This window comes from Charadrius vociferus, unplaced genomic scaffold, assembly GCF_000708025.1.
Source record: "Charadrius vociferus isolate BGI_N301 unplaced genomic scaffold, ASM70802v2 scaffold178, whole genome shotgun sequence".
Classification (NCBI taxonomy): Eukaryota; Metazoa; Chordata; class Aves; order Charadriiformes; family Charadriidae; genus Charadrius; species Charadrius vociferus.
In genome coordinates this window covers 2,213,844-2,233,238 of record NW_009649717.1, presented here as the reverse complement: position 1 = coordinate 2,233,238, position 19,395 = coordinate 2,213,844, and the positions used below count along the sequence as shown (strand labels likewise).

The 19,395-nt window shown below is 38.1% G+C and overlaps 1 protein-coding gene across 1 annotated transcript in view; it reads right to left on the bottom strand.

Annotated features, from left to right (window-relative positions):
• Nucleotides 1-19,395, bottom strand: part of DCLK2 (doublecortin-like kinase 2) — a 260,771-nt gene that overhangs the window by 12,626 nt on the left and 228,750 nt on the right. The window contains exons 8-12 of the mRNA XM_009890760.1: nucleotides 13,723-13,795; nucleotides 12,641-12,749; nucleotides 5,721-5,778; nucleotides 1,963-2,082; nucleotides 91-237 (exon numbers count right to left, since the gene is read on the bottom strand). Of these exons, the coding sequence (XP_009889062.1) occupies nucleotides 91-237; nucleotides 1,963-2,082; nucleotides 5,721-5,778; nucleotides 12,641-12,749; nucleotides 13,723-13,795 (507 nt within the window). The remainder of the gene's footprint in view (nucleotides 1-90; nucleotides 238-1,962; nucleotides 2,083-5,720; nucleotides 5,779-12,640; nucleotides 12,750-13,722; nucleotides 13,796-19,395) is intronic.

The following is a 19,395-nucleotide window of genomic DNA, read 5'->3' as shown; positions in this document are numbered from 1 at the left end:
TCTCTGCTCAGCTCCTTGACATTTATATACAAGCATTTGCATTGATGAGAACAATGTAAGAGAAAATATTAGAAAATAAATGGGACATACCAGGAGATTTTCTGGCTTGATGTCTCTGTGCACAATGTTGAGACCATGAAGGTACTTGAGTGCACTGGCTAGATTGTAGACCATTGCGCTCCCATCTCGCTCTGTGTATTTTGTAGAAGAAGTGATAGCATCGAACAGATCTCCTCCCTAAGTAATAGAAAGATAATAGATCACTACAGGAAAGATAATTAAGATGATGATATTGCATTAAAAAAAAGCCACGTAAGATCTTCCTTTAACAAAAGGCACGCTCAAATGCCTGTTAAACAGTAAAAATAAAATAACTAATTTTGTGGAAATATCATCTTGCCACCAAGATACTAGACTGAGACTCGGGTAATCTACATTAAATTCCCAACTGTACTCCAGGCATCTGGTATCTGAGTTTGGACAAGTTACAGCTCTTCTCTGTCTTGATTTCATTCTATTGATCTTCCTACCTTTGATCACTCATTTATATTACCTACAGGTACAGGCATACAGTTACTCCTTTCTTCATCTTATCAATATAATATCTTCATATAGCAAAAACCAGCCCTGATTTTGAGTAAAGCCTAAGGTAATATAAAACAGCTCAATAATAAAAAACCTAACGTAACAAATGTTCAACAATTGTAATGAACTGCAGATTGGAATTTCTGTAGATATTGCAGAAATATCAAATAAATGTAGCTCAAGAGGACAAACAACATAAGCATGATCTGTTCCAACCTACGTGATTTAATGATACACCAAAGTGCAGAACCTACAGGTGATTTCTGAACGTGCCAGTTGTGCAGACTCTGATTACGGATGCCCTATTCCTCTTGGAATACATAACAACATGTAAGCGAGTTACTCATGCAGCATTTCCAGTCATTGCAACAAATTTGATGTGGGTGTCTCTATGATGGTTACCCTGGATACATCTGTAGGAGTGATCTGTCTGAGCTGTGGGTGGCATTCCAAGCATTTCAATACACATGGAAGAGAAGCAGCAATTCAGGAAGTACAGGCCAAGATGGTGACGTATTAAAATTTTTAAAACATACTGTCTTAAAACCAAAAAAGCCTCTACTATATAAAAATAACTTCTAGAAAGAAAAGAAATGGGTACGCTACAGAAATTATGAATTCAACAACTACAGATTTTCTTCCCAGGCTGGCAACCATTCTAGAGGGGACTCTTGAATCTGACGATGTTTCAGACAAAAATAAAAAGTTATGATGATAATATATATTACTTGTATCTGACATGCGATCAAGCTCATGTGCAGTGTTGCTATGTATGTACAGAACATAGACAAGAGAGTGCATGAATAAAACCTGACACAACTTGTATATTTGGTTCACAAGGTGACAGGAAAATGAAGATTTTTGTTTTCTCTGTACATGTATGAAAGCAGCATCTATTTTCTGGTGAACTGGAAATAAGGTAAGTGAATGTTTGATATAAACAAAACGTAAGATTTTTTTGAGTTTTAGTTTTGTTGGACTTGAGTTTAAACTATTCATTGCATCTATTCTCTACTAAGATAAATTAATTAAAAAGTTTGTTTCTTTAAAGCAAATAATTAACTAAAGGTATTAGTGAAATAAATGCAGGTGTTCTGACAGTAAATGTATATCACTATTACCCCTGCATATTGCAAACATGACATAAAAACTACTCTCTTGACTGTGCACATTCTATCTGTAAATAGCCTGATTATGACTGGAGAGACATAAATTCCATTTATATAACTGATTGACAAGAGTATTTGCATGATTAAAACTGCAGGTTGCCCCTGAAATCTTATCTGATTATCTCTCCTAAGATCTTAATGTTCCGAGAGGCTTTTTAGATTTCACACCAACACAGAGAATAAAAAAAAAAAGTCTCCTTAGTCTTACTTTGACCAGCTCCATCACCAGATAGAGTTCTGTTGGGGTGTCCATTTCCTCTATAAGCATAATGATATTTGGATGCTTCACTTGACGCAGAATAGACACTTCATTTTCAATCAGGTGTTCCTGTTCAGAAAAGAGGATGGAAGTTTATCTGAATATACATGAAATTGCCAATTCACTTTTCCTTTGATCAGCTGAACACTGATCACTTGATCAGTGAGCACCCTTTTTGCTGTTTAATTTATATAGTAGAGGGTTATTGTCAGATGCTGGATTTTAACTTGTATTTTAGCCTAACTGTACTTCATCATTGACCAAATTTAATTTAAAATACCACATTTCATACATATAACCAACGGGCTATCTCTGAAAAAAGACCCCAGAACGTGACAGTAATTCAGGAAGTGCAGATTATACTGTTATGTGGGTATTATGAGGAGAAATTAAGTTCAGAAACCCCCTACCCCCAAGCTGGATCATTGTAACCTGCCACCCCCCATCAACGGTTAACATGTTCTTGATCCTGTCCAGCCTTCACCTCTCATTTAGCATAGGTTACTCAAGGACAGATTAACGAGGATTTATTTTCAAGGACTTTATTTTTTAAAAAAGTTGTGGATTATATATAGAAACAATATTATAACCGCTTTGATTACGGATTTCAGTTCATTTTATACGTACGCTCAGATTTACAATCTGCATAATATGTTATAGCTCAGTTAAGTCATTGTGGCTCCAACAGCTTAATAGCACACAGATTGAGTTTAATTTCCCCTTCCTTATGTTTCAAGAACAAATTAGTTTCAGAATGTTTTGTTTTTTGCATTTTTCTTTATAAATACTGGAATACAGATATTGTATTTAGGTTCACTTCAAAATAAGTAACAATGCTTGCACAAAACACTAGTTTCCTTACACTTTGGCAGATACCAAACCATGTCGCTGGACTTTGAACTTATTCATGTTTAATGCACTGATTAGTAGCATGCACTTCATGCGTTTGTGAGCAGAGCACTAGAAGTACTCTAGTGATTTGTGATCCACTGTGTGTAGGCAGTGATTGAAGATCTTACACTACTTTCCCTTCTATTTCCAGGGTTATTTACAGATGCATTGTGTTTTTGCCAGAGCTTTATGTGGCTATGTAACTCAGAAACCACATGCCATGTGTGCATCTCATTTCGTGAGAGTATGGTGCGGCATACATGGGTTAAACAGTCACACCTTTGAAATTCAGTTTGAAAGAGCATCAATTGTCATTCTGAACAAACATATGTCTGCTCCAAGCAAAGTGCTCTGGAGAAAAAAAAAAAACAAACACAAATATGAAGCAATTTTGTTAAACACAATGCTGAATCTCATCAACAGACAAAAGTGAACAGCCACAGCATACTAAGCCTTATGGATGGAAGCCTGTAAATTCAAAACTGGCATTAAGAGTCCAAGCAAAAACTAGAATCTTATAGCTTTTTCTACCTAAAGAACAGATAACATAAATTTATTATATCCATTAATTATGGCTAAGGCACAACAGCTTTACCTGTGCTTTCTTTGTTTCAGTTGACTAAATTGTTAGTTGCTTAAAATAAAGCTCAGTCATAAATAATGTTTATATAAATAAACAATAATAATACATTTTTTAAAAAGGCTCCAAAATGTTTCTGAGGTACTGTTTTAATACCTGTCCTCACAATGCTGGCTAATATGTAGTTTGTTATTTTCAACTACCCTACTGTTTTTGCTATATTTTATCATGTAAAAAAATTAATAATTCTCAAACTTGTTATAAATGTTCTACTGGATAGCGCAATATAGATTTCAGTCTACATTAATGTGATTTATGTACAGAGAAGTTATTGTATAATTAACATTTAAGCTGCTTGTGGAAAACACATTAGCCAATTGGATTCAAGTTGTAGGACATCCAAGATAAACTGCTGGAGAGCAGTGAGCAACATACAAGTCATGCATATTTGGGCCAGAAGGGTGTTTTTAAGGCAGGGTTTATGTTGGCATGTGAAAAGAAGTGAGGAAGGAGTAAGCTGTAGCAAAATTTAATTATTTTCTTGGTTGGAATTCCTCCTGGACAGTTCTGCCACTGCCCTGACAGATATAAACATCTTCCTAACAACAGTCCTCTGCTTGTACATGCACATCTCTATGTAGCTACACAGACACGAGTCCTTTCAAAACAGACAAGAATGCATCCATGGGGTTGATTTGTTCGTTTCAAAGCAGTGAGAACAATTAATAGAAAACATGTCTAAAAGCTGCTGTATAAAACAGATTGTCTATCTCTAGACCATTCCAATTTATGATACCTAAGCGGCTGACTCAGACAAGTAATAAAAACCATCTGAAGTTGCAAGCTGTACACATCACCCAAAAGTTTTCTTTTGCAGTGAAACACACTGGGTCACCCTTCCCGCGGCCAAAGAAATCGCAACATTTTAATATCAAAAAGGCAATTCTAGCACTTTTTATTGTGGTTATGCTTTTTCAAGATTCCTTTCTAAATTTTCCCTTAAATAAACCTAGAGTATATGAGATAAAGTGATGAGAAGACGGGAACACTCATCTCCTAGCACCTAATACACAATTTAAAATCTGCATAGATAAAACATTTCTGTTTGAGAAATGTTCAAAGCAAGTCATCGCGGCACGTAATGTGCTAGTGTACAGTAATATACAGCTCCTTACCATACAAAATGTCATATAGACTTGGTACATCTTCCTACAAGGTCACACTCAGCATTTGGAGCTCTGAATTACACTTCAGAGCAGTTACTAATTGAAAAAAAGGGTACCTTTGAATTAAAAACCTGACTTGGTTGCAAAGTCACCTCTAGAATAATTTCAGTGCTATTATTTACACAAACAAATAAGGTGTTTGCATCAAAAAGTCCATCTTTTGAGTCATCCTTGTGAGAATTGCATATTTCCTACTCTCAAAGCAACTTTAATCCAGAATTTGATTGCTAATTAATACTGTGCCCTCAGTGTTCTTTTAGCTACACTAAACTATGATCCATTTGATTTCCTGAGTTCCTCAAGAGTACTTTATTTTTAAGGTATTGCAAAGCGGTGAAAATAGAAGTATTATATCTGTTGTTATCTATTCCAACACTTAGTCTACCTTCTTGGCTGTAGGTTGGGGGTTTTTTTCTTCCTTTTTAAAAATCTCTGTACTTAGGAGGAAAGTGAAAAAGAGGTCTGACACTCTCAGATATTTGCTCTTCAGCTGGAGAGATAATTCTGGACTTTTTTTTTGGAGCTTGAAATAAAAAGAAAGTGTAAGGAACTCTTGTTAAGAAATCTTTGTTATACAGGATGATGAAACTATATAAACAGAAAGAAATGGTTGCAAAAAATTTCTTTCCAAATCTACGTTCTGCATATAAAAGGAGCATGTACAGCCATAAAAAAGATAAAAATAAGAGGCAGAGAGAGATGGGAATTATATAAATACACACACACATAGCTGCAAATTTCCTCTCATATGTTACAGATCAAAATCTTTCTAATATATTTTCGACACATATTAGCATTTTCTTTGTTAGTCCGATAAAATAGATGACAATTTGTTTTTTTACTCTATTATCTAGTAGACTTACACTCACTACTTCTATTATTTGCTTCTTGGATACATAATCATCCTGTTATAGTCAGAAAACCCAAATATGCCCACCATTTATGACTAATGAGCAGCTGCTAGTGTATTTCTCCTATTTTTCTTATACATGCAAATTGTTGTACGCTACCTTTCCACAGCATTTAGCCTTGTCTATGATCTTGAGTGCAAACTCCTTTCCTGTGGATCTAGCAAGAAAAAGATGAGAAGCATTAATTAGAAACTGGACAACAAATTGCGGCATTATCTGTAAGAATATACATCATTGTAACAGAATGCCTTGACCAATGGAGGGTGCTGACAGAAAATTCACAGAATGGACTTGATTTGGGGTTTTGTTTTCTCAGCAGCATTTGTGCCTGCTGTTTCCCTGACTACCACAACCTAGCTTTGTATTAATCCCAGGCTCCAGCTGCAACTCATTCTGCTGTGACCTGGCACAACTCTCTGTCACTTTAATGCAACATGCAAAATTTGTCTTGAGCCTTCCACTTAGCTTTGTTCAACTGGTAGGCTTTAAAGAGAAAATTATACACATTTATGTGTAAGCGAGCAGAAGATTGATACCCTAGTGGAAAAATTCAATAGGATTCGGCAGAGCTAAAAACCCATAGTTCATTAAGACTAGTCTAAAATCCTGTAGAATTTATTAGGCACTAATTTTGACCTTTTGTATTTCACTCTCTTTATTTAAGTGTTCTATGGAATTCTATAGCAGTTATCTAAAGTCCCATGATATTTAAGAGGGTAGTTATATACCAAGTAGAAAGGATTACTGTTTTCAGTAAATAGTCTCACAGAAAGGAGCTCTTGTTTGCCTGTTGTCCCCTTAAGCAATGAAAATCTTCTCCATTTCTCCAGAAGGGGAGAAAATGACCGAAAAAAGCAACACAAAGAAATACTTTTTTTTTAACAAAGAAGATGTTACTACTTATGTTAATGATGAATTAAAAATCACAAGAAAATGCCATAAAACCCTGTTGCTACTATTTTGTTTTGTGTCAGTACGTACAGACACCAGTATGCATCAGAATACCACTAGCACGTATGGTAAAATCCACTGCAGGCAGTTACAAAAGCGAAAGTCAGGCATGTTTTTAAATTTCCAGGTTAATTTTCACTATACTTTTGGCAGTAGATACAACTAGTCAATATTAGTACCTTACAAAAAAAAAAGGAACTGATTTTATGACTCTAATTCAATTTATCCATTATTGAAAAAATGCTGTAGAGAATCTCTGCTCTGTAAGGGCAGCTTTATCTGAGAGGTTGTCATAGTTACAACCTGATCTGGTTTTTAGATAGAAGCGTTATCTAAATGGTATCTGTGAAATACCATCCTCTTATATTATAGACCTGTTTTAAAATCTACTATGAATACTGTGTGTAATTCAGAATCACAATTTATGCATTACACTAAATTAAGTGCATTATCTGAAAGCCTGCAAACAACTGATCAGCAAAACCCACTCAGTAAACCTTCAGCACTTACACTGTGCAGAAAGAGGAGTTAACATTCACAAAGCCAATTCACCAACTAACTTCAAATCCCTCTTGCCAATGTCCCTTACTAAAGCACCTAAGAAAAACCCTGGATATCATCCACATAATTTGTGTGCTAATACCACTGCCTATCATACACCAGTATTGTCTGACAGGTTTCTGGTATTCTTCTGTTTAGCTGTCAGCGTCCATCTGTTTACTCATATCTTTATATACAGACATAAAGGCACCCTTAATAAAAGAGACCACCTTATTCTTTTTGTAGAAGAGCTGGTATAATAGGATCCTGGCTCCACAACTAAGGCTTCTAAGCACAACACTATTGAAATGAAATAAAATAATTAATAGGAATTAAAAGACAAGTATTCATAGTTGGCATTTCCTCTCTCTTTATTATTAGCAACTATTGTTGTATATTTATTTTATATAAAATTCATTTAATAATGCTTCACTAAATATAAAGATTGGATCACATACAAGTTTAATTTTGCCTTTTCTTAAAAAAATAATTGGAAGGTTGTTTTTCTAGTCCAGTTCCCTCATTCAGAAAAGCACAGATGACGTTTTGAAACCCAAGTGACTTAGCAGCCCTTTTCCCATTTTCAGTGGAATTTAAGTGATAGCCAAAACGCATAGTGGATATTCCTGACAATAATAAATTATGTTATCCTATGCTTTTAACCTGTCATCTTTCACAAATGTTATTCACTCCATAGATAACAAAGGATGTGTGGCCATTTTCAGGATGCATGGAAAAACACTGCGAAGCATCATTCATTTGGTGCCTGCACCAAAACTTTGAGGTTTTAAACCATGGAAGAGCCTTCAAGAGACAAAGTATGCTGGGGCCTGATGGGATACACCTGTCCCGATGGAGAAAAGGCATCTTTGGGTGTAAGCTGGTAAGGCTGAGAACTTTAAACTATAATCAGTGGGAGAAGGGGATACCAACAAGATTGCAGTAGGTAAGCCAAGGGTTGGCATAGCCAGAGGGTCGCTAGTGGGAGCATTTACACTGCTCCTGGGAGCACAGAGGGCTCAGGAGCTTATTTGCAATGCTCGTACACCAACACACACAGTATGAGAAGCAAACAGGACGAACTGGAAGCATTGGTCAGCTCCCAGAGCCATGACATCATCGGTATTAGTGAGACTTGGAATGAGTCCCACGATGGGAGAGCTACAGGCCGTTCAGGAGGCATAGGCAGGGCAGGCGAGGTGGAGGTGTCACACTATATGTAAGGGAGAGATTTGATTGTACAGCCCTTACAGTTAGTGATGATGTGGTTAAGAGCCTCTGGGTGACGATTAGGGGAATGGAAAACAAAGGAGATGTAGTGGGTGTCTACTGACCACCCAGCCAGGATGTTAGCACTGATGAGTTATTCTGTAGCCAACTGGGAGAAATTTCTGGATTGGTAGCCCTTGTCCTTACGGGAGATTTCAACCTCCCAGACATCAACTAGTAATATCATACTGCTGTGATGAGCAGGTCTTGGAAATTCTTGAAGTTTGTAGGAGATAACTTCTTGTCACAGGTACTCAGTGAGCCAACTCGGAAAGATGCCCTCCCTAGACTTGCTATTTGTGAATAGAGAAGGACTCGTGGGGGATGTGATGGTAGGTGTCTGTCTTAGCCTCAGTGATCATGAAATGGTAGAATTTAAAATTTTTGCTGTAATCAGAAAAAAGGACAACAGAGATGCTAAGCTAGGTTTCAAGAAAGCAAAACTTTAAGCTATTCAGGGAGCTACTTAACAGAATACCCTGGGAATCTGCTTTTGAGGGCTTAGGAGTCCATGATTGCCGGTCAGCCTTTAAGAACCACCTTTTAGAAGCACAGGAGCAGGCAATCCCACTGTTTCATAAGTCAAGCAAGCAGGACAGAAGACCAGCTTGGCTGAACAGGGAACTCCTCACGGAGCTCAAGAGGAAAAAGAAATTGTATGATCTCTGGAAGCGAGGTCAGGCTTTGCAGGAAGATTACAGAGCTGTGCTTCATATATGCAGGGAGAAGACTTGAAAGGACAAAACTCAATTAGAGTTGAAACTGCCCAGTGTTGTTTCAGATAACAAGAAGGGCGTTTTTAAGTGTGTTAATAGCAAGAGGAGGTCTAAAGAAAACATTGGACTGATACTTGTTGAAGATGGTCATCTGATTAATAGGGATGAGGAAAAAGTGGAGACATTCAATGCTTTTTTTACTTCAGTCTCTAATAATACTGATAGACCTTGGGCTGCCTGGTCCCCTGAGTCGTGGGAACAATGATTTTCAATTTGTGGACACTGAAATTGCAAGGGACCTGCTGTATCAGCTGAATGTTCACAAGTCCATGGGGCCTGATGAGATTCACCACAGAGTACCGAGGGAGCTATAGCAGATGTTATGGTAGGACCCTTTTCGGTCATCTACCAAAGGTCTTGGGAGTTTGGACTGGAAGCTAGCCAATGTTATTCCAGTATACAAAAAAGATGTGAGGCAAGACCCAGGGAACTACAGACATGTTAGTCTAACCTCAGTTCCTGGAAAAAATATGGAGAAGATTATACTGCGTACTATTGAAAGGCATTTAAAGAATAATCCAATCATCAGGCACAGTCAACACAGGTTCACAAAGGGAAAGTCCTGTTTAACTAATTTGATATCCTTCTCTGATACGGTAGCCCACCCAGTGGATGAAGGGAAGGCGGTGGATGTAGTTTTCCTGGATTTTAGTAAGGCTTGTGATATTATCCCTCACAGCACCCTTCTGGACAAGTTGTCCAACTGTGAGATAAGCAGGTACACTCTGTGCTGGGTAAAGAATTGGCTGAAGGGCAGAGCTCAAAGGCTTGTAGTAAATGGGGTTACATCTGGCTGGTGACCAGTCACCAGCAGTGTTCCTCAGGGTTCAATTCTAGGACCATTTCAGTTCAATGTATTTATCAATAAGCTGGATGCAGAAGTTGAATGTACCATTAGCAAGTTTGCCGGTGATACCAAACTGGGAGGTGCTATTGACTCTCTTGAGGAACAAGAGGACTTGCAGAGGGATCTAGATAGACTGGAGCACTGGGCTATGATTAATGGGATGAAATTTAACAAGTCAAAATGCCAGATTCTGCACCTAGGATGGAGTAATGCCACGCACAAGGATAAACTGGGAGAGGAGTGGCTGGAGAACAGCCCTACAGAAAGGGATCTGGGGGTGCTGGTGGACAGCAGGCTCAATGTGAGTTAGCAGTGTGCCCTGGCAGCCAAGAGGGCAAACCACATCCTGGGTGCATCAAACACAGTATAACCAGCTGGTCAAGAAAGGTGATTATCCCACTGTATTCAGTGTTGCTGTTGCCTCACCTTGAGTAATGTGTGCAGTTCTGGGCCCCACAATTTAAGAAGGATGTTAAAGTCCCTGAATGTGTCCGGAAGAGGGCAACAAAGTCGGTAAAAGGACTGGAAGGAATGTCCCATGAGAAGTGACTAAGGACTTTGGGCTTGTCTAGTTTGGAGAAAACGAGGCTGAGGGGCAACCTCATTGCTCTCTACAGCTTCCTGAGGAGGGGAAGTGGAGAGAGAGCTGCTGATCTCTTCTCCCTGGGATCCAGTAACAGGACACGTGGGAATGGTTCAAAGCTGCACCAGGGGAAGTTTAGACTGGACATCAGGAAGCATTTCTGTACACAGAGTGTGGTCAAACACTGAACAGGCTTCCTAGAGAGGCGGTCAGTGGCCCAAGCCTGTCTGTTTTGAGAGGCATTTGGACAATCCCCTTAATAACATGCTTTAACTTTTGGTCAGTCCTGAAGTGGTCAGGCAGTTGGACTAGATCATCATTGTAGGTCCCTTCCAACTGAAATATTCTCTTCTCTTCAGTTTCACTCAAGCCTCTTATGTGTAGCTTCTTGCAAAATGAAATGGACAGAAATCCAGTTGCAACTCAGCTGGCTATATTGCCTTCTCACAGTTTTTGTAACAGACCTGCAGTGCTTAAAGCAGTAGGGACGTGATTACATGCTAATGTGGTAATGCTTGTCAGGAACCAGAGTTTCTCGGTACAAGATGTTCAAAACCAAAAAAAATAATCAAGACCTTGAAGTCTAGAATGTTAACACTGATGAGAAGCATTATCTTAAACCTGCATATACAACGGAAACTTTTTTTGAGCAGTAATTATAGCATATTTAGATCACATTTAGCCATTTTTTTTCTTCATCAGCACTGTACTCAGGTAGTATCTGTAGGAGCTGCCACCTCAGTCTTTATTGCTTACTCTATAAACCTTGCGTGCTTGTACATCACTTTCTAAAAAAAAATATTTAAAATAGCAATTGTCATTTGCTGCTATAAACCAGAAGGGCATATTAGACATTGTGTTAAATACCACCTGCCAATATTACTCTCAGTAATGGAAAGAAAGAACCCAGATACAGTATGAAGAAACAGTTCTCTTGAGAAAAGCAACAATGGCTGCAGAAAATTATGGATTGTAAGATCCATTCACCTATGTTTCAGTAGAGGAGGCTCCAGGTTCAGCCTCGGTACTCAACCCTTTTGGCCTGTTTGGGTGGCTCAGTAAAAGCATCTATGCATCTATGATCTGCTAAGATTGGAATGAGATATTTGCACTCATAATTATCTTTCTTTTCATTTAAATAAAACCAGCAGATGAGGATTAAATAACAGAAACTGTTTCTGTAACTTTTATGGTTTTTACAGACATTTACTGCATTTGCCCAGTATTTGCGTACAAGTTGGAGATGCCTCATAATATTTAAGAAGCTGACATAACTCTCAGATTGATGAAGACAGCAGAAGGTGGTTCTAAAAAATACACTGAGAAAGTGACAGTCAAATCATCTGTTATGTTTGCACTAGCAGCAAACTGTGACACAAAGCTTGCAGAGGAAGAGCAGTAACATAGCACAGGTCTGTAAAGGTATCCTGTCTACTCCATGGGAAATCAGGCACAAGAATATTTCAGAGTCTGGAATATTGAAGGGTTGATTTGAAAAGTCTCTGGTTACTCACCTGCACTACCTCACAGAAGAAACAAGCACAAGGGAGACAGTAGCACAGGGTAATAGCCACCAACTGCATGCCTTTAAGAATACTTTGCCCACTGAAAGCTGCGAAAAATCATTTAAGCAGCAGGCAGTAGGGATACTATAGCAGCAGAATTGCTGAGGCAGAAGGGAGACCTCTTCAAAGATTGTTTAGATGCCACAATTTCCTGCCACCCACAACAGTCTGTTGTGTGAGGGGATTTCCTGAAGATCTGTGGGGTTTCCTTAAGAACCTCTCCATTAGAAGAACCTCCATTAGAAGGTGATACCTCCTTTAGTTTTTAGGATAAAAAGCCATGTTGCTCTGCTGCTCTCAGACCCCTTTGCTGGAATAATACATAGGAAGCCCTGTGTGTCTTGCTATGCCTAGTTCTCCTGAAGTGTAGGCATATCTTTGCAACTGCTCTTTACTTTCATCTCATCCCATTTTATATGAAATTTTGCTAATGCACAAGACTTTATCCAGTAAAACAAACAGCAGTAGTGAACAGTTTCCTTGCTCACCGTTCTACGCACTCCTTTACAACAGCAAAATTGCCATCTCCAATCACCTTCCCCACTTTATACTTCTCAAGAATGGTAGATGATGCTGAGCATTTGTTTCCATTCACACCTGCAAAAAAGCAACGTCAATAATGCAAGCTGCAGAGAAGTGTCAGCAGGATGTAACATATCCCCAGTGGGTTCCACAAATACAGAACGGTCACAAATGCAAAACAAAACTTAAAAGTAAGCTGTTTTCTTCACAGCTTATTCCCTTGTTTTTATCTCAAACATAAGAAAGCACAAGATAAGACTAATCAGAGTTTTTCAACCTTTTAACACAAAAATCAAATATTACTATTTTTTTGTGTGGACATATTCTAAAAGTAACAAATGCAGTTAGAACTCCTTAGTCTAAATATTTTCTGAACTCAAAATACTTTTTTTTTAAGTATCTTTTTGCATACTCAAAGCAGAAATGCAAATAAGATTCATCTACAATGCACATAAAAGAACCAAGTTTTATCTGCTGAATTCCTTCAACTTTCCTTAGCTGCTGCTGAAATACCCAAAACGCAAATAAGTTTGATAGCTTCTTATTTCAGTATTTTTAAATTAAAAAAATGACTCTAAAATGAAATTTTAAAATAATTCTAAAAATAACATTGCTTTAAAGAGATAAGGAATGAAAGGTTAAGTTTAGCTAAGGCTAGTTGATGGGCTAGTGGTTCTTCCTGAAGCACGATGTGCTGTTTTGAGGAGGTCTCCACTTTCAATCCCGCCACAAACACATTTCTTATGATACTCTGCCGGTCATGTTCAAAATCACACAAATTCCTAATAGTGGCTGTTGAAGACCACAGTCCACTAAAATGCTACCACCTGACAATAAAAGAGCAAAGTTTATTTCCTAGCTCTACTGCCTTGATGTAGAAAATGCAGTAACAATTTTTCCAAGATAAGGTTGTTGACAAGGTATCAAACATCTCAGAACAAAAAATGATTTGGAGTCATCAGAAACCATCTGAAAGTGCTAAACCTACACAACAACAAACCTACAACAAAATTTTTGCAAGGAGTGTTAGCAATTATTGATGTCCTACCTTCGGGACTCTGGCAATGCAATGATTCAGGTACACCATTCACATTGGAAGAAGATCCACCATGTGGAGGGATCTACGGAAGTACAGAAGAACTTATTATTTCTGATGGTAAAGGAATCACAAGAAAGAGCCAGACAAAAAAAAAAAAAAGAGCAAAGTTAAAAAAAAACACCCTAAAAACACCTATACAGAGTCAGTTTCCTTTTCTGCTCCCATCTTATTTTTATTCTTGCTTTCTCACAGTTAATTATCATGATAATACATCATTGTCACTTGCACCAATTCAAGGTTCAGCCCTGATATTCCTATTTAGATAAGCAGTTGAACAGATTTCTGTAAAAAGCAAAGAAAATTCCCCCCAGCTGCACCAAGTTCCCCTAAAACACTATAGAGCCTCAGTGCGTGGAGACAACATTCCCTCCTCATTCTACACAAGATCATTGCAATACATGCTGCGAACATTTTCACACAAGCCAGAGACAGCCATCTCCAGACAACTATTCAGTGTCCAGTGGAGGAAGCACGTGCTCTCGTGCTGTAGTCTAACACTCCTCTTCATAGCTAGTGCTGCCTGAGGTTTCCCTAACTGAACTCTTTAGATTAACACTGAAGCATGCTAGGAAGGTAATGCAGAAATGCTTGCATGGCCCTACTACTTTTCATTTAAAGAAAAGAATTTTGGCATAGGTGGCTGGGTTCAATCTACAATAGTCAGACTTGCTTCATAATCTAGCGGTCTATATTTTAGGTTATTACGGATGTGAAGGTTTATGACATCCACAAGCATTTCAAGTTAGAATGTGCGGTATGCATCCAGACATAGATCCAGTTTTAGTAAATGTGACACCGTGTAAAAAACAAAAGTCTAAATGATTTTGAAGGATGAAGGCTGAAGAGAACTACTTTTGCTGCACTAACAGTTTAATGGGTACTCAATCTGAATCTTGAGAATTCTACGTAAAGTCATCCTGTTCTACTGCTCAGGGACATACACAACAATCAATTTTGATTTAAAAAAGGGGTGGAGGCATAGGAGTGGATGGCATAAAATAGTAAAATGTACTTGATGTGTTCTACACACAACTGTTTTAGAAGCTCTCCCGTTATGGCTAAGTATAGAGATGGTCTATGAAATTAAAATGTATTTTTGATCATTCCCCCCTCTCCACGTAACATTTCTTGCTGTTCTGTGAAGTTCCATATCTTGTTTTCTTCATGGGCTATTATAGTAGTTATCACCACTCACCACATAAAGGATTAAAATGTTTCTCTGCCTTAAGCTCAGTGTCTGTTGAAATGGCTTTGCATGACACCAGGAATGCAAATGCAGCATTTTCCGTTTTAGCTGACATTGTCTGGTTACACTGCTGAATATTTTAAATCATTAACACTATTGTCAATGAAAGAACTGAACTGACAGATAGGGATATTGTCTAAAAGCTCATGAAATGCTAATGAATGCTTAAGTTTCTAGCGGCAGCTGAGCTGCCAAATCAGCTAAAGGTAGAGTAACTAGAAGCCATACAACTTAATTTTGCAGAGCCTCTAAAACAATGATGTTTACTAGCATTTGGCATAGAAGTAGTATCAAACAGCAACCAATCAGCTACTGCTCTGCTCCTTGCTAATAACTTAAAACCAGGCTATGTTAATGCTGCTGTCTTTCCGAGTTATCTATTTATTTAACAAGGACCAGGAACAAGGACATTTGGGATAAATAGCATTTGTGCAAAATCATGAGTCAGCCTCTTAACCAGTCAGTCACATTTTCTTCAAGCATGAAGCAGAGATAACAGAACAGATCACTGCAAAGTATTAGTCATCAGCCAAAAATATTAGTAATCTATTTTGGGTTTTCAGCGAGTGACAATACATGGGAATATCTAGCCCACATTTCCAACTTCCTTCAGCCTTGTAATCAGGTCAGACCATGACTGGGCACATTTCTTCTTACCACAGTATTTACAAGAAGGAAGCAAACAGCAACAAGAAAAAAAGCTAAAGGGAATACAAAAAGGAAAAAAAATAATCAATGCTGCTGGTGTGGCTGAGGTGCTAGATCAGAATCTGAAATGGCAGGTTTAACCTCAGCTTGGGCACTAATTTGCCTCACGGCTCTAGACATGAGGCTGAACTCACTCTACAGAGACTGACTGCAATTTGGGTGCTGTTAAGTCTGTGTCTCCATTCCTTAGCAGCAAAATCAGTCTAGTCTTTCCATACTGTGTTGGAGCAGAGTAGAAATAAACTCTTAAGATGTCTGCGAGGTGCTTCACTCACCAGAAAACGTGGGGAGGAGGTAGGAATTGACAACAAGTGACACAGAATAAAGTGATTTTTATTATTACAGTAATTTTATAATCATTTAACTACCCAGTGACATACAATATTTAGAATATCTTGTACTGTTGCTATCCCAAAAGCTGCAGGTATTTTGAAGGTGAAGTAAAGATTTTGGATGTGCAAGTAGACTTGACTGGTTCACTAGCCATTCCTGAAGTAGCAAGAAAAGGATGCATGTTGCTGTGAGACTACACGAGTGAATATGGATGGCATCTGCAGTCACACTGCAGGTTAGGTTTTGCAACAATTCCTCCTCCTGTATTCTAGTCCACACAGCATTACTGCTCTCTTCCAGTACTGCTCCCCTTACACGTGATAAATTCAGAGTGCATAGGTCTTAAATCCACTCTCTCACATACACATGCAAGTCCTAGAAAACTCAGACCTGAGGCAGAATTTGATTATTTGTTTTTAAAAGCTCAGAGAGTAATTTAAAGCTGCAACGGCTATCCACCCCTTTCAATAAAATAATCTTCTCAGAATGTGTATACTACTGGCCAAGAACATCTTATGCTGACAGTCAGTCCTGCTGCATTTAAACATTACGCAATACAAAATATAAGAATTATTGCTTTTACCTCCCTCAGGTTGTCTCACCACTGGTAATTTCTGTTTCAACAGCACATCCAGAGCCAAATGCACAATACTACACAGTTGTTAGAGATTCTAGACAGATCTTGGTGAACACACAATTCTCAAAACTAGTTGCATATTATTTTACCCATTAGTTCAAGATGCTGTAAAAAGTTACAAAAGGTACTGAGCTGAAAAAAAAATGCCCAACTCTTGTGTTCTCTTCATATGCTGAACTATTTTCTGTGGAATAATAATTTTTCCAGGTTCACAAAAACATTTAAACACATTTCTCTATATTTTATAATATTTTATACAGACTGACTGTGACTTGAGTCACCAGGTTTATCAACATGACACGTGGTTTTGTGAGAAACACAATAGATCTGTCATATCCATAAGCTTAACACACTTACTGTAGTGTGCTTATTACACCTCAACATAACAACTAAGGAACAGGTATTTAGCATCCTTCCTTTCACCCCTTTTAATATCCAACCCATTAAAACTCTATTTTATACTTTGCGCTGTAGGATTATTTTTTATGGGTTTTTTTTACTACCTAAAGTATCCAATGTATAATGTGCCAGGGAGCTGCATCCTGCCAGATACTGTATCAGGTTTTCTATTTCTAAGTTAATGGTAAGAAATTGAAAGCACAAAAAAAAAAAAAAAAAAATCAGTCAAAAAACATAAAAGCTTTTAAAACATCACAGAGTCCAAGAGCATGAACTGAAATGGGTATGCAAATGTAAGGTGACATATACACAGCAGGGAGGGACTGGCCCAAGATTCCCTTAAAATCTGGATCAGAGGATAAGTCAGTGATTTGGGAATGAAAAACCAGTAGCTTGACAGTCATTTTAATCAAGCTACTGGTCCAGTAGCAAAGATTTTTAATTAAACTTTTTGCCACCATATCCTTGATAAAATGTAAACATAGTGCTTGCATGTAAAATAGAAATGTGCAGGGACATAAGAAAGTAATCCCAGATAACTACACATTTGGTGGGAGTTTATTTGTTTGTCTCATGAGAATGTGACAAAGGATCCAGAGACCCTTAGACCCATAGTCTCCTGAAGTGGAAAGGTACCTTAGTTAACAAACCCTTGCGCTCAGGATTAGATTTTGCCCATGATGTTTGTGGAAACATTTGGGGCTTTTTTTTTCATATTGAAGGAAATCATAGAATCATAGAATGGTTTGGGCTGGAAGGGACCTTCAAGATCATCTAGTTTCAACCCCCCTGCCACGGGCAGGGACATCTTCCACTAGATCAGGTTACTGAAAGCCCCATCCAACCTGGCCCTTGAACACTTCCAGGGATGGGGCATCCACAACATACCCAACTTCTTGGCAGCTACATGGGATGGTGCCTTCTAGAGCACCCATCTAAAGGTTTCCTGTGTCTGTCCTTGCCTGTCTGGATAAAAATGAACAACTTTTGCCATCAGGTTGCTACGCATACACAGGTCCTGTGTACCTTGTCCTGTACACATACGTGCAAGTGCTTCTTTGACTTCAGCAAGACCTCCTATCTTCATAGTATGTCTAAGATGCGCTAATGTGGTGCCCTTGTCCTCCAGCACATTCATAAAATGCTGAAGAGACTCTGAACTGTATGGTACACATGTACATGTACGTACGCATACACACACCCTTGTGTCTGGAAAATTCCAGACAGAAATACAGGACCCCTACACAAACATTATTGTTATTATTCTGATCCTGTAATATCCTCAAAGTGCATTTAGCCAAACTTATAAAAAGTATGTCTAATATTGTTAACTTTTCCTTGAATTCTGATCTAATGTTGCTGTGACAATCTTTCCTCTGAAGGCTAAGAAGAGAATGTGAACTCTCATACTCCTTGATATTCTCAAAGAAGCTTTCTCTGTCTTTATGAAAACATACAAATTGGTGATGAATCTAGCTGTAGAATATGAATATTTTAGTGAAATTGTGAATTAACTCTTTGCAGAAGTATTCTCTGAAATCTGGAGATGCTTTTATAGTGTCACTGTAATTCATCCTGAAAGGCTGCAGTAAGAAAGGGGTAAAAGATATGCCAAACATAAATGAAATGTCATTTACATAATTAGTATTTCCAGTGAGATGTTGTTAGTATTTATTATTATGATGCTTAATAGTAATATAAAATGTAGGACACTGCTAGTAACCCAACTATACTGAGAAGCTACTTGTAACAATACAATGGTCAGTTAGAATGTAGTGATTCTGCTATCATTAATTTGAGCATGCGTGCGATGGCGTATATATAATGTCATGCTCTGGAAACACTGAAGAACCACATGAAGATTTGCCCTTTTTCTAAAGGGATTTTGAGTTGCATCACATTATGTAAAGCATTTAGCAAACTGATGGCAACGGTGAATGGACTTGAGACTAAGTGCAATGCCTCAGTTTCCCCACCAACACAAATTAGGCACTCTTTTTATCCACTGTATGAGCAAGAAAGATGCTGAACTGTAAATTCAACAAAGGCATCAGTCAACAAATTTCTCTAAGAACTGCTATTGCTCCGGTGTCACTAGGTTGGATAACTGCACGTAAATACCCTTAACGTGTAGCTGCTAACAGAAGCACGTGTGTACGAAACTGAAGAGATTAAAACCTTGATGAAGATAGGCACTAATCCTTCAAATCACTTAAGCACATGTTTAACTTTAAGTGCATTAACATCCTCATTGAAGTAAAAGGCACTACACAACCGCTTAAAGTTAAGCAAGTGCTTA